Here is a 16,375-nt window from a genome sequence, read left to right as displayed (position 1 = left end):
CTGTGGAAAATTCTGAAAGAGATGGGAATACCAGACCACCTGACCTGCCTCTTGAGAAATCTGTGTGCAGGGCAAGAAGCAAGAGTTAGAACCGGACATGGAACAACAGACTTTTCTAAATCGGCAAAGGAGTACATCAAGGCTATATATTGTCACCCTGCTTATTTAACTTATATGCAGAGTATATCATGTGAAATGTTGAGCTGAATGAAGCACAAACTAGAATCAAGATTGCCGGGAAAAATATCAATAACCTCAGATACGCAGATGACACCATGCTTATGGCAGAAAGTGAAGAGGAGCTAAAGAGTCTCTTGATGAAAATGAAAGAGGAGAGTGAAAAAGCTGGTTTAAAACTCAACATTCAAAAAACAAAGATCATGGCTCCAGTCCCATCACTTCATGGCAAACAGATGGGGAAACAATGGAAACAATCACAAACTTTATTTTCTTGGGCTCCAAAATCACTGCAGATGGTGACTGCAGCCATGAAGTCAAAAGATGCTTACTCCTTGGAAGGAAAGTTATGACCAACCTAGACAGCATATTAAAAAGCAGAGACATTACATTGTTGAGAAAGTTCTGTCTAGTCAAAGCTAGGGTTTTTCCAGTAGTCATGTATGGATGTGAGAGTTGGACTGTAAAGAAAGCTGAGAGCCAAAGAATTGATGCTTTTGAACTGTGGGGTTGGAGAAGACACTTGAGAGTCCCTTGGACTGCAAAGAGATCCAACCAGTCCATCCTAAAGGAAATCAGTCCTGAATATTCATTGGAAGGACTGATGCTGAAGCTGAAGCTCTAATACTTTGGCCACCTGATGGGAAGAGCGGACTCACTGGAAAAACCCTGATGCTGGGAAAGATTGAAGGCAGGAGGAGAAGGGGACGACAGAGGATGAGATGGTTGGAAGGCATCATGGATTCAATGGACATGAGTTTGAGCAAGCTCCAGGAGTTGGTGATGGACAGGGAAGCCTTGCATGCTGCAGTCCATGGGGTTACAAAGAGTCAGACAGGTCTGAGCAACTGAACTGAAACTGAATACACATACCCATTCTTTTTCAGATTCTTTTCCTATATAGGTTATAACACAGTGTTGAGTTGAGTTTCCTGTGCCATGGAGTTGGTCCTTCTTGATTATCTATTTTACACATGTTCTTGTTGTTCCATCTCTAAGTCATGTCTGACTCTTTGTGACCCTATGAACTGCAGCACACCATGTTTCCCTGTCCTTCACTGTCTCCCAGAGTTTGCTCAAACTTGTGTCCATTGAGTCAGTTTTGCCATCCAACCAGCTCATCCTCTGTTGTCCATATTGTAACATATTACAAAATAAAGCATTCTAAAAATGTGAGGATAGAATAAAAGTCCATTTTTCTTCTTCTCTACTTAGTTCAATAGCTCACTGAAGCCCTAGCTCAGTGTTCCACTCCACCATTTATCTTTGTTGTCCTTCTTAAAGCCCTTCTGGCTAATCCAGAAGAGGTGGGAAGCCAGGATGGACAGCCACCCTAGAGGGACAAAACTACAACCATCATGGTCAGTGGAGTTGCAAAGTGACAGGGGACAGCTCTAAACACATGATTATAGACTTGCTACTTCTCATCCTTAAGGACTGAGCTGAAATGTCATCTGCCAGAACAGAACTTAGTGGACAACCTGATTTAATTTACATTCCTCCCTTTACCACATTACTATCTGTTTTGGCACCTGACTTTTTACTTAGCAAGTCCCAAATTGTAACGTTTTCTACCTCTCTCTTCTTTTGAACTATAAATTCCATAAGGGCAAATTTCAACTCTATCTTGGTCATTATTGATCTCCAACACATAAGAAAATGTCAGAAAATACTATATGCTCAAAAAGTATTTCTTGAATGAATGAATAAATGAATGAAAGAGAAAAAAGAAAAGATGACAATTTTGTCCTATGTCTTGGCAGATAGAGACCTATTAGTTCAAAATACAATGAAGCCAGGAGCATATTGGCTAATTCAGCTCACATCAGACTACTCTGACCATCCCTGGAGTCCAAGTTCGTCTGACAGCAGACTTTCGAAGGGATACATACCAAATGGATTATGGATAGCAGTGAGGGCTAACAGAAGAAAGAACAATGCCATGGGATGCCATAAAGAAAAGGAAAGTCTTTTGAGAAATAAGACATTTGGGACTATGATAATTCTCTTCAAATATCTGAAAGGCTATTAAATATGGGAGATACAGTTGGTTTGTTTTGGTTTGATTCATTTGTTTTTTGTTTTTTTTCCTGTTTCCTCAGAAAGTAAAACAGATATCACCAAGTAAAATGTATAAGGAAGCAGACTTTGGGAGAATTTTCAAGCAGGTAAATGTAGTTATTGAAGTGTATATCATTAGAGATATTTCAGTTGATACTAAATAATCTCTTGTCAAGGTAATACAGAAATGATTCAAGCATTCAAGAACCCAAGGAGAATGAGATGGAGAAAGTAATTGGATTAAACAGTTTCAAAAGTCCCTTCCAATTTTATGACTATATGCGCCTGTTAAAAATGGATATAAAATCTCCAAGTGTACCCAGATTACTACAAAGTACAAATAGAACCTTGGATTTTTTTGTTTTGTTTTGTTTTAACTTTCATCACATTTGTTTGGGAAGATCTCCTGGAGAAGGGAAAGGCTACCCACTCCAGTATTCTATATAGTCCATGGGGTCACAAAGAGTCGGATACGACTGAGAGACTTTCACTTTCACACTTGTTTTCAAATCTTCAGAGTTTAGCATCAGTTAATACCATTTTTTAGTGCTTTTCTACTCTTAGAATTATAAAATTTTGATTATTTGCCTCTAGTAATACAATTTTAATAGAGTTCTTTTGCACCGTGCTGTTTTATTGCTAAACATGTTACTTGCAGGGACAAGGGAATGGCAACCCACTCCAGTACTCTTGCCTGGAAAATCCCATGGATGAAGGAGCCTGGTCAGCTACAGTCCATGGGGTCTCTAAAAGTCGGACACAACTGAAGTGACTTAGCAGCAGCAGCATGTTACTTGCAAAGCACAAGTACCTCAGGTTTACTTTAGAGAGAACACATTGAGGTCAGGAAGCAATCCATTTAATAAATAAGGCTACACTGTAGTTTAATGACTTATCAAGTATTAAGTGGTGCTGGGATTAGAATTTGGGTCTGCAGATCTTCTATAAAATGCAAGCATTCTTTGCTTGGAGAGGAGGGAGTTTGGTTTACTGACTTGTCAATTTCAAGGGTTGGTGAAAATGATAAAGTCACAGGGAAGACTGGCAAGACATTTTAATTTACCAGTTTTGAGACAGCACATCTGGAGGATCCTGAAAGTAAATCAGCCACTTGGCAAGAAAATAAAATCAAGATGTTCTGAGAAATTATGAAATTCCATCTAACACAAACCAGAATAACGGAATAAAAATGATGAATGTCCTAAGCATCTTAAAATGGAGAAAATAATGCATCGTAGGAATATAATAGATTTAAGATATATTCATAGTCTAAATCCACATTTTATTACTTAGATGAAGTGCATCTTATAGGATCATACATTGCTTGCTGGAGAGAAAATTACAGAAATAGGTGTCATGTTACTAGGAAATTTAGACAATTAACACTGGCTATAAACACAGATCATGGTTGGACTTCCTCCACACGTTTCCGTTCTCATTTACTTGGGAAGGTACTCAAATCCTCTTTACCATGATGTGCTTGCAATTAGATATAAATGTGTGGTGCACAAAGGTGTTAGATGCCTTATTAGTGGGGAGGGGGACATAGGTGGCAGAGGAAGGTGATAGAAATAAAACATGTAAAAGTCATCCACAAAGGGTATACTTATTAAACTGATTGATTCATGAAGCATCACATCCTGCAGATCTTTTCACGGCAAACAAAAGACCCCCTGACTATTTACTACTTCTGATTTTTTAAGTGAGATCAATAGAGAACCATTTCCCTTTTAGAAACACCTCTCTATGCTGCTTTTTACAACCACCATGAAACAATTGTGATGTCACACTCACCTCAGCCAAGACACAGCATCTGTTATTTGATGAGTACATTTCAAACAAAATTAAACTTTAGTAATTCAGTCAAAATGATTTATCATATGCAAACAATGCTGAGCAGAAGTGAAGTACTCTCATTACCCAACCTCACAGGGGGCCTGCAGCACTTATTACAGCTTTCTAGTAATAACCACAGCAAGGCCCATGTCACCAGGACACAGAAGCTTCTTCTGTGGTTGTCGCTTCCTGAATGAGTTCCTTAGCTACTTGGGATCCTCACTGGGCCACAGGGTAAACCTTTGGGACTGAAACAGTAACTGATAAGACTTCTGAGTCATATTTATGTTTATAAATATGCAGGCTGCACGGCCTGCACCTCCTCCGCCATCAGACCTTCCGACTCCAGGTCTTCAGCCACCTTGTTAATGTCCTTCAGCCGTGACTCATTGGCCTTGAGATCCTTCTGGAAGTCGTCAAACTTCTTCTGCAGCACTTCAACCTGCTCCAAGTCCGCACCGACCTCCTCACTTGTCAGGGCCGCTTCTTTCTCATTGATCCACTGCTGTAGCTCATTTGCTTCACGGAACAACATGAACTTCTTACAGCTCTTCTCCAACATGCCTTTACGCTTCTCTCCCAGTTCCAGCAGAGAATGGTACTGGTTGTCGATCTGCTCCTGCCGCAGTGCGATGCTGCCCTGCTCCTCTAGGAGGTTCTCCCTGGAGGCCGACTGCGCAGGGTCCAGCTTCTTCACGTAGGCAGCCGGCACAAAGCCCTGCCGGTCGTTCACTTCCACTTTCCACCAGTCCTTATTGGTGCTGTTGAGTAAGGTGAGAATGTCTCCTTTCTTCATGGTGACCTCTCGGGGACTCTTCTCCTGATAGTCATAGAGCGCCAAGACCAGCTCCTTCCCAGTCTCGTCATCCATGGGGGCCACTTGTTGCCGGCACGACTGGGCCTGCTCTCGCAGGGCCTGAATGCTGCTGCCATAGGCGCTGAGATCCGACATCAAAGCCTCGTGCTTCTTTAGCAGAGCCTCGGCCGAGTCCTCATCTTTGCCATAGTCGGTGCTGCCCACGATGGGTTCCTTCTCCCGCATCCAGGACTCGGCCTCGTTGGCGTCGGCAAAATACTGCTGGGCCTGCAGCGAGTCCTCCAGGTCCTGCCGCCGCTGGGAGGCCTTGGACTTCAGCGACTCCCACTTCTGGTTCAGCTCATGGAGCTTGGCCTTCACGTCCTCGGCGGCAAAATGGCCCTCCTCCACCATGGCGTTCCCCTTCTGTGTGACTGCTTTGATGCGGGGCTCATGGCCAGCAATTTCTGCTTGTAGGGCTTGGTGTTTCTTTAGCAGGTTCTGGACTCCAATTAAATCTTTGCCTCTGTTGGTGGAGGCGGCAATAGGTTCTTTCTCCCGAATCCACGTCTCTTCATCCTCAACGTCACAGAAGAGCTGCTGCAACCGTAGGGAATCAGCCAACTTCTGCTTTCGGGCAACCATGGGCTCCTTCAGTGCCTCGTAGCGGGCTACCAGGGCCTCCTGCTTCTTCTTGATGTTTTCAGCGTCAAAGTGGCCTGCGTCCTGGAACTGACGGGCCTGGATTGTGATGCCATCGATGCGATCCTGGTGCGCTGCCACGTCAGCCTCCAGCAGGGCATGCTTCTTCTGGAGGTTCTGGACGTTGGTGAGGTCTTTGCCGTAGTCGTCCGAGGCCAGATGACCTTCCACTTCGTACAGCCACAGCTCGATGTCCTCAACGTTGCGGTTAAACTGCTGCTGCTGGTTAGCCTCACGGAGCTTTATGCCTTTCAGCTCTGTGGCCTCCAGCAGCTTCTTCCACAGACTGATGACCTCATTCATCCGAGCCGCCACCTCATCCTTGGCATAGTGGTCAACGTCGATCAGCTTCTGCCCGGCTTTCTCCAGGGCATCAATGCGGCTCTGGTTTGCCGAGAGCTCGGCCTCAAAGGCCTGGTGCTTCTGCACTTTTCCTTGTAGGTTGGATGGGTCTTTATAAGCTTCATCTGTGGCGGTTTTCATCTTCTCGTTGACCCAACTCTTGAGCTCATCAGAGTCACGGAAAAACTGCTGCAGGTGGAAAGAATCTGCGAGCTGGGCACGGCGGTACATGGCTCTCTCATGCAGGGCGTTGCGGCGGCTCAGTAGCGCGTCTCGCCGGGTGGCCACATCTTCCATCGCGTAGTGGTTGTTCTGAATCAGCTTGGTGGCAAACTCATCTAAGGCTGTGATCTTCTCCTCCTGGGCGCTGAGGGACTTCTCAAAGTCCTCGTGCTTCTTGAGAAGCGCTTCCACACTATCCAAGGAATCGCCCAGGTCTTCATTCAACAGGAACGCCTCCTGCTTGCTCATCCAGTTGTCCACCTGCTCCGTGTCGCGGTAGAAGAGCTGCAGGTCCATGCACTGCTCGTACTGCTGCCGTCGCAGCTCCCAGAGCTCCAGCAGCGCGGCCCGCTCCTCGGAGAGGATGGTCAGCTTCTCCCTCACTTCATCTGAGGCGTAGTGACCAGCTGCAAGCAGGGCCTGTCCAGACTCGTCTGCAGATTTAAAGCTATCTTCATGAGCGTCAATTTCACCCTTGTGCTCCTGATGCCTATCCAGCAGGGCTTCGGCTCCGGCCACATCGTTGGCAAGTTCATCTGCATTGATGAGGGCTTTCATCTCAGTGACCCAGCTGGTGAGGTCTCGGAAGTCGGCAAGGAAGCGCTGAAGCCTGTAGGAATCGTTGAGACGCGCGTGTCTCTCTGCGGCCAGCGTGCGGATCTGCTCCCAGTTGGTGATCAGCTCCTCTCGCTTCACCTGGATCTGGGTGGCGCTCAGAGGGTGGGACTGCTGCAGGCGGTCGGCCTCAGCACACAGGGCTTTGACCTTGTCCTCCAAGGCAGCAAGATCTCTCTCCAAACCCTCATGTTTCCGCAGCAGAGCCTGGACGCTGGCCAGGTCCCGGCCAAAGTCATCAGAGGCCATTAGCTGTTCCTTCTCCTTAATCCAGCTGATGGTCTCATCCACATCCCTGTTAAAGCGCTGGACCTCAGCTGCCCCGAACAGCTTCCCCTGCCGCTGGAGGGCCAGGCCCTTCAGCCGCTGCCAGGCCGCATTCACCTCATCCTGCTTTGTCTTGATCAGCTCCTCCTCAGGGTGCTGCTCCTGAATCAGCTTGGCAGCGAACTGGTTCACTTCATTGACTCTCTCTTCGTGGGCAGCCATGTCTGTCTGAAACTCTTCAAATTTCTTCTGTAACACCTCCACGTGCTCCAGGTCCTGGCCCAGCTCCTCAGACGTCACAATGGCTTCCTTGTCGTTGATCCAGTCCATCACGTCCTCACACTCCCGTAGGTACTGCACCAGCTTCTGGGCCTGCAGCAGCTTGATGCCTTTCTCCCGCATCTTCTCCAGAAGCAACTCCCACTGGCGGTGCAGCTCCATCAGACGAGTCCGGATGGTTTCGGACGCGAAGTGCCCTTCTGAGATCATCAGGTTACCGGTCTCATCCAGCTTCACGATGGCACCTGAGTTGGCCTGCACCTCGGCTTCAAAGGCTTGATGCTTCTGCAGCATTCAAAAGCAATTATCATGATTCATACTTAGGAAGAAAACATAATGAAGGGGCTCTTTCAGTTCTCCATCCCTCACAGCCAGGAATTTTAATTGCTTGTTATTATTTTGATTCAAAATGCAATGAAAGAACCTACATATTTTCTCAAAGCTTGGTGTACATATCAAAATCTAAAATATTTAGAATATGTCAACATATTCTCTGAGGCAGAACTTTGGCCTGAAAACACAATTCAATAATGCGATTTGGTCAATTAGCTAACCATCAGCTCAGAAGCAAGACCTGTAGTTGTCAGTAATAGAGCTTCTTCCTATAATGAATGCTAAGCTCTTAGATCAGTTTAAACTTTTGTTTGGATTCAAAACAATTTTCTAAAAAAGCCTTCCCCTTTGAGTTATTTGTATTTTATATAACAAAGAAATATGCTTTTAAAAATATGATTCATTCATTTAGAAGTAACTATTATTTCTCAGAAATTATTCTATTTACATTATTAAGGATGAAAAAAAGGATAAAAAAAAAAGCACTCTTGAGGTACTCACATGTCTAAACACAAGAGAAATAGATTTTAGAATAAAGGCAGGTATTTTGTTCTTTGGGAGCACAAAACTACAAGTGAAATAAGAGATAAGGGCTGAATATAGGTTGATGCAACCAATTACTTCTAAGTCTCCATTTGAAGCCTTATTATTGAGACGCCACTATGGACATCTTATTGCAGGAAATTCCAGTCTTTATTGATGTCTTAGTCTGCAAGATGCTGCCATACAAAATACCATTGATTGACTGGTTTAAACAATAGAAATGCATTTTTTATAGTTCTGGATGCTGGGAAGTGCAAGGTTAGGTGCTGGCAAGACTGGTTTCATTCTGAGGGCTTTCCTCTTGGCTGGTAGACAGCTGTCTTGCTTCATCCTCACACAGTGGAGAGAGGAAGTGCTGCTGTCTTTTTCTCTTCTTATAAAGACACTAATCCCATTATGGGGCCTCTACACCCTGACCTCCTCTAAACCTAATTATCCCCCAAAGACTCTGCCTCCTAATGTCACCACATTGGGGGATTAGGGTTTCTTCATCACATGAATTTGGATGGAAACAAACATTCAGTCCGTAACAATTGGTCTAACACATGAGCGTTAGAAGTTGGAAAGTAAAGGAAGGCAAAATACTGCACTGAAATTCAAAAGCTCAAAATATTTTTTGAGCTTAGTTTGGGGAATAAAGAGATGATATCTGGAGCATTTCAGGCAAAATAAAGTAGCACTTTAAAAGAATAAGAGGAAAATTTTGCAACATTTAGCTGAATACGTTATAGGAATAAATCTTTTTGAAATTTTGAATGATTTTGAGAAAAAGTGGTTGTAATCATTCAACAACAAAAATACCTGCTGTTCTAAGTCCCATGGAAAATACAATTAAATATGTGACATGGTTTTCCTGTGCAGTGAACTTATTACTTCATTTGCTTCTAATCAGAGCACACAACACAATGTAAATGATGCATCACTCAGTTCTGACTTGCTGACTCAACATCTGGTTCAAGATGTCTGGCTTTATCTTTCTTACTTCAAAAAAAAAAATCACATTGAAATGACATAAAAACAAATCCTCAGCAATCCTGTCAAGACAGAAAATGTATCATCAGCACAGCAGAACAGAAGGATTTTCTGATGAGAATCAAGGGCTGGGAAGAATGCAACAGAGCTGAATCATGGAGTGATACTAAGTTCAGAGGTAGTAGAGCCTAGGGAAAGAGTGAGCTATGACTCACCTCGTTGGCTGTACCAGTCCCCTGCTTCCAGAAGCTTACTCTGAGCCACTGCCTTTCACAAGTAGAGTCCTTTAAAAAGAGAAGCCTGGGGACAAAGAAGCAGGTGCTCCAGGTGACCTAGTGCAGTCATGAAGGACACAGAGTGCCTCCTTGCACATGGAAGATTCATAATAGGCATTTTCTAAAAGAAAGCCAGCCTGCCCATGTTCTTGTTACATGCACACATTCACATATATGCACACACAGATGAAGTGAGGTCATCATCCAAAACTATATTCACTACCAAGACTTCATAAACTTTTATATGAACCCAGAAATATCCTCCTGCTGCCAAGAGCAATCTCCAGTATCAACTAGAGGTATAATAGACAACAAATATTCAGTAACCATTTGAGGAACAGTGACATGAAGGAAAACTAATAAAATCTGCAAACAAAAGAATAAATGTCCTGAGCAATCAAGGAGCATTTGAAAACAAGCACAGCTAAGAACCTCTGAAAGATTCAAAGGATAACTCACTCATTAATAATGAGGCTGCTAAGAGAAAGAAATTAGTAAAACAATCGATAAGTGAGATGAACAGAAAATGAAATGCAGCTGAAAAATCAATCATAGAGACTGCCACAGAAGGCCATGCAAAAAAGAAATAAAAGCTAAAGGACCAAAAGTATGAGGGAACATGTAGGAGATGAGACACGGAGTATAGATCTATGAATTCCAACATCTGTCAACCCGGTCTTTCTGTGCAGAAGTACAGAAAGCCCAGAAAAAGAGAGGCGAAAGGAAATTAGGGAGAAACAAAATTTGTATGAAAGAGTAAGGGATCAAGACAGTTTGGTAGACAAAATAGGAGGGCTTGCCTTCACAGATATCAAGACACAGTAAGCCAGAGTAATTAAGACAGTGTGGTACAAGACAAGGAAAGACCAACAGTGCTACAGAGCCTAATAGAGTCCAGAGACAGTGATGCCTTTAGGAAAACTGCATGTAACTAAAGTGCTAACAATCAGTGAAGGAGGAATGGATTCAGAAACCATGCTGGGACCGTTCATTAGCCAGATGACCAGGGTCCCTAGCTCACTTCTACAAAGATAAAAGCATTCCCATGGGGATTAAAGACTTAACGTGAACATCAAAACTTTAAACTTGTGAAATTCAATTTAGAAAATATTTGTTAATGAGGGTACAAAAAATGGGGGAATCCATACACTCATCGTTTGAGTGGAATTGGTTCCACCACTCTGGAAAAAATCTGGTCATATCTGTTGATATTTACTAATAACAATTTAAGTTGAAGGTGTGCATAGGCTAAGACCCAGCTATTCTATATCTAAAATTATAGAGAAATACTTGTGGATACGGGGGTAGGGGTAGGAAGGACAGGGTAGGACAAATAGAGAGAGTAGCATGGAAACATATACACTAACATATATACGTGTGTGTGTGTGTGTGTGTGTGTGTATGTGTAAGATAGATAGACAGGGGGAATTCACTGTTAGACCCAGTGAACTCAAACCAGGACTCTGTGACAGCCTAGAGGGTGGGATGGGGTGGGAGGTGGGAGGGAGGTTTAAGAGGGAGGCAACATATTATACCCATAGCTGATCCACGTTGATATATGGTAGAAACCAACAGACTATTGTAATTATCCTTCAATTAAAAATAAAGAAAAAATAATAAACATTTATTTTAGAAAAGCCAAAACATATTCTCAAAAACACATCACAGAGTTATTTAAATAGCAAAGAATTTTTGTTATATGAATGTGTATATTCAAAATGTTTAAAATTCATGGGAATAATGCATATCATTTCACGGTAGCAGTGAAGGAGGTATTGGGGGTTGAGGTGGGGTACACAGATAGCTTCAACTCTGTCTGCAATACTTTTTCACATGTCTAGAAAATATGACAAAATGTTAAGATTTGATAAAACTAGTATTAAAACAATTAATCAAGTTTTTTTCTCCATAATTTTTCTGTATGTTAGAAAATTTCATAATAGTCAAACATTTTACAATTAATTCAACAAATACTGATTATTTTTAAAACAGTGAACAAATAAATTGGTAAAACTTGCAATTGAGTCTAGATAAGGGTTAATACAAGATATTATGAAATTATTAATAATCTGAAGAACTTTAGTGCCTTTCCCATTGTCAAAAGGCTAATAAATAAAGCCAAAACCTAAAATTGAAGTTTTCACGAGCACCTAATTCCTCTGTTTAAAATACTAGAATAAAATATAGGAGCTAATTTCAAATACTGGGCTGAGTAGGCCTCCTTAAATAAGATATAATACTCAAAATTCATGAAATCAAACAATACTACAAGCACACATAAAATGTAAATATGTGCTGGGAGAAAATATTTGCAATGAGTATCTTTCAAAAGGATTAACTTTCAGAATAAAAAGAGCTTCAACTCTGAAAGAAAAAGATGACATAATAAGAAAAAATGTACAGCATATTAAGAGGCAACTCATTAAAAAAGTGAAGAGGAGCTAAAGAGCCTCTTGATGAAAGTGAAAGAGAAGAGTGAAAAAGCTGACTTAAAACTCAACATTCAAAAAACGGAGATCATGGCATTCAGTGCCATCACTTCATGGCAAATAGATGGGGGAAAAAATGGAAACAGTGAGAGACTTTATTTTCTTGGGCTCCAAAATCACTGCAGATGGTGACTACAGCCATGAAATTAAAAGACACTTGCTCCTTGGAAGTAAAGTTATGAGAAATCTATACAGCATATTGAAAAGTAGAGACATTACTTTGCTGACAAAGGTTCATTATAGTCAAGCTATTATTTTTTCCAGTAGTTGGATGTGAGAGCTGGACCATAAAGAAAGTTGAGCACAGAAGAATTGATGCTTTCAAACTGTGGTGTTGGAGAAGGCTGCTGAGAGTCCCTTTGGGGACACCCGAGGCGAAGAGCCGACTCATTGGGAAAGACCCTGATGCTGGAAAAGACTGAGGGCAAGGAGAGAAGGGGATAACAGAGGATAAAATTGTTGCATGGTTTCACTGACTCAATGGGCATGAGTTTGAGCAAACTCTGGGAGATAGTGAAGGACAGGGAACCCTAGAGTGCTGCAGTTCATGGGATCTCAAAGAGTCAGACACAACTCAGCAACTGAACAACAACAAAATTTATATAGGTTAATTATAATGTATAATAATAATTAATAAAAATGAGCTTTGTATATGTGTACCAAAATGCAAATATCATCAAGAAAAAAGGAAGTAAAATTTTAAAAGCACATAACAGAATAATTTATTTAGGCTAATTCTATAACAATAAAAAAGAACAACAGAATTTAATTACATTAGATATGCAATATAATTATATAGGAAAATCATGACAAGGACACACATATATTTTACAATACATTACACACAAGCATTTATCTATAAAACTTATCTAGGGGAACATACCAAATTATTGCCACCAGAGATGCCCAGATTGAGAGGGATGAAAGGTCAAATAGTAAAAAGAACTTAACATTTTACTGTATGTGTGTTGTTCTATTTTTTACAATGTGAATGTATGACTTTGAATTACTTTATCACTAAAAATTGTAAAATATTCAAAGTACAAGTTTCATGCCTTAACTATTTGTAATAAGCAAATACTTGCTATTGTGAACTGAATCATGTCCCTTGAAATTCATATTTTGAAGTCCCAACCCTCAGCACTTCAGAATGTAACTATATTTGGAGATAAGATCTTTAAAGAGGTGATTAAATTAAAATGAGGCTATAAGTGTCGGACCCTCAGCCAGTAACACTGGTGTCCTTGTGAATGAGGAAGAGGTCCCAGGGATGCTGTGCACAGAGGAAAGATCATGTGAGATCCCAGTGAGAAGGTAGTGATCCACAAGCCAAGGAGAGAGGCCTTAGAAGAAATCAACATTGCCAACACCTTGATCTTGGGCAGAGGGGATTCCAACTCAGGCAGTCTGACTCTAGGACTTGATTTTATAACCACCACCCGCTCTAGCTCCCAGACTCCAAATCACATTACTTCTTTTCATCTCTTCTGTATTGTGCCTGATGCCTTTGGAGCAGTGGGGTCTATACAAGATTAAGTCAGTGTATCATCAAACCACCTAAATCCTCAAGCTTAATACATTCTAACAAAATTCAGAATGAACTGGCCATGTACGATATTACTAATTTACTCACTGTACCAGTAATAATTATTCCGTCGAATTGACTACATGTTATTGAGTCAAGACATCTTGTCAACTGTTATTTTGGTGTTCTTTTCTTTTATTGACTATTCTACTTCATTCAGAGTGACAGTAAGTACCACCTTACTTATCTCTTTTGTTACAGAGCATCAATATTGATCCTTTTTCTAGCTCAACACTCTTAATATGATTGAATGCTAGTCTTAACTGAAAGTATGATAAATGATGATAAGATGTCAAATTGAGAAAACCACTAATTTTGGAAAAGTTTAAAAATTATTTATTTAAATTAAGAAGGTATTATTTTGAAGCTATTTTCTTTCCCTCCATTGAACTGTGATCTGAGTATCAGTCTCCTCTCTCTTCCACTGTTACTGTCTCATATTTTAATAGGAAAAAGAAGAGATTTGTCTAATATTTGTTCCTGAACCATCTTTCTGCCACCTAGCTGCTCATCACCTAACAAACTCTGGTCACAAGTACCACTTTCAGCAATTTGGGACCGCAGATCATGCTCTGATGGGTCTACCCTGGGTCCTGAGCTATCACAGGATTTTCTGCCTCCACATCAGAGGAAAGGTAAATATGAGATGTGCCTCATTGTTTGTTACTGACTCATCCCTTTATCCTCCTCCTCATCATCAGAATGTAATGGTGTTACCAGAATTTACCAAAGGATTAGAAATATACATTGATTTTGAATACTGAAAAGAAAAACAATTTTAACTATATGAGTTTAGCTGTTTTATTAGTCAAAGAAATAGGCATTAAAAAAAGTTGACCTTTCACGTTTGATCTTTGGACTCCCTAGTCTTGCTTCCCCGTGGTCAAATGCAGTGCATTGGAGAGAACGTCAGATAAGATGTACATCTCCAAACCACTGCCAGGAAGCTCACTCCCTGCCCCAAGGTTGGTTTAGCTTTAAAGAAGCCCGTATCATTAAACATCTCTTGGAATAGAGATATCTCCCAATGACGAATGTCCCAGCACCAAGATTATTTAGTGCAGACTAATTAACCTCTGGTCTGGAAAGAGGAGATTCTAGACAGTCCAAGGTCTTTAGTGCACTAGAGTGAAAAGAGGGGAATGCAGGTTTTCCTAGTCTTCTGAGGAGCATCAGTTAAATCATACATAAAACTCTATCACACACATGGAGGCTAAATAACACGCTTCTGAATAACCAACAAATCATAGAAGAAATCAAAAAAGAAATCAAAATATGTATAGAAATGAATGAAAATGAAAACACAACAACCCAAAACCTATGGGACACTGTAAAAGCAGTGCTAAGGGGAAGGTTCATAGCATTACAGGCTTACATCAAGAAACAAGAAAAAAGCCAAATAAATAACCTAACTCTACACCTAAAGCAATTAGAGAAGGAAGAAATGAAGAACCCCAGGGTTAGCAGAAGGAAAGAAATCTTAAAAATCAGGGCAGAAATAAATGCAAAAGAAACTAAAGAGACCATAGCAAAAATCAACAAAGCTAAAAGCTGGGTTTTTGAAAAAATAAACAAAATTGACAAACCATTAGCAAGACTCATTAGGAAACAAAGAGAGAAGAACCAAATTAACAAAATTAGAAATGAAAATGGAGAGATCACAACAGACAACACTGAAATACAAAGGATCATAAGAGACTACTACCAGCAGCTCTATGCCAATAAAATGGACAACTTGGATGAAATGGACAAATTCTTAGAAAAGTATAACTTTCCAAAAATGAACCAGGAAGAAATAGAAGATCTTAACAGACCCATCACAAGCAAGGAAATCGAAACTGTAATCAGAAATCTTCCAGCAAACAAAAGCCCAGGACCAGATGGCTTCACAGCTGAATCTACCAAAAATTTAGAGAAGAGCTAACACCTGTCTTACTCAAAACTCTTCCAGAAAATTGCAGAAGAAGGTAAAACTTCCAAAACTCATTCTATGAGGCCACCATCACCCTAATTCCAAAACTGACCAAAGATGCCAACAAAGAAAGGAAAACTACCAGCCCAATATCACTGATGAACTAGATGCAAAACTACAAAATCTACAAACAGATCCAAACAACATATTAAAAAATCATAACACTACAACCAAGTGGGCTTTATTCCCAGGAATGCAAGGATTCTTTAATATCCGCCAATCAATCAAGTAATACACCCACATTAACAAATTGAAAGATAAAAACCATATGATTATCTCAATAGATGCAGAGAAAGCCTTTGACAAAATTCAACACTCATTTATGATTAAAACTCTCCAAAAAAGCAGGAATAGAAGGAACATACCTCAACATAATAAAAGCTATATATGACAAACCCACAGCAAGCATCACCCTCAATGGTGAAAAATTGAAAGCATTTCTCCTGAAATCAGGAACAAGACAAGGGTGCCCACTCTCACCACTACTATTCAACATAGTGTTGGAAGTTTTGGCCACAGCAATCAGAGCAGAAAAAGAAGTAAAAGGAATCCAGATAGGAAAAGAAGAAGTGAAACTCTCGCTGTTTGCAGATGACATGATCCTCTACATAGAAAACCCTAAAGACTCTTCCAGAAAATTACTAGAGCTAATCAATGAATATAGTAAAGTTGCAGGATATAAAATTAACACAAAGAAATCCCTTGCATTCCTATATACTAACAATGAAAAAACAGAAAGAGAAATTAAGGAAACAATACCATTCACCATTGCAACAAAAAAGAATAAATACTTAGGAGATATCTACCTAAGAAACAAAAGACCTATACATAGAAAACTATAAAACACTGATGAAAGAAATCAAAGAGGACACAAACAGATGGAGAAACATACCGTGTTCATGGATTGGA

The 16,375-nt window shown here is 40.8% G+C and overlaps 1 protein-coding gene across 1 annotated transcript; it reads right to left on the bottom strand.

Annotated features, from left to right (window-relative positions):
- Positions 1 to 4,363: 4,363 nt before the first annotated feature.
- Positions 4,364 to 7,591, bottom strand: LOC122422159 (spectrin alpha chain, non-erythrocytic 1-like). The gene has a single exon (XM_043438459.1). The coding sequence runs from the start codon at positions 7,589 to 7,591 to the stop codon at positions 4,364 to 4,366; it is 3,228 nt and encodes a 1,075-aa protein (XP_043294394.1).
- Positions 7,592 to 16,375: the final 8,784 nt, after the last annotated feature.

The sequence above is a fragment of the Cervus canadensis genome, chromosome 19 (assembly GCF_019320065.1).
Source record: "Cervus canadensis isolate Bull #8, Minnesota chromosome 19, ASM1932006v1, whole genome shotgun sequence".
NCBI classification, from domain to species: domain Eukaryota; kingdom Metazoa; phylum Chordata; class Mammalia; order Artiodactyla; family Cervidae; genus Cervus; species Cervus canadensis.
The sequence above is the reverse complement of the archived record's forward strand: the minus strand, read 5'-3'. Positions and strand labels throughout refer to the sequence as shown.

Excerpts from the sequence above, each read along its gene's own strand:
- LOC122422159 (XM_043438459.1), bottom strand. The coding sequence starts at position 7,591 with ATGCTGCAGAAGCATCAAGCCTTTGAAGCCGAGGTGCAGGCCAACTCA.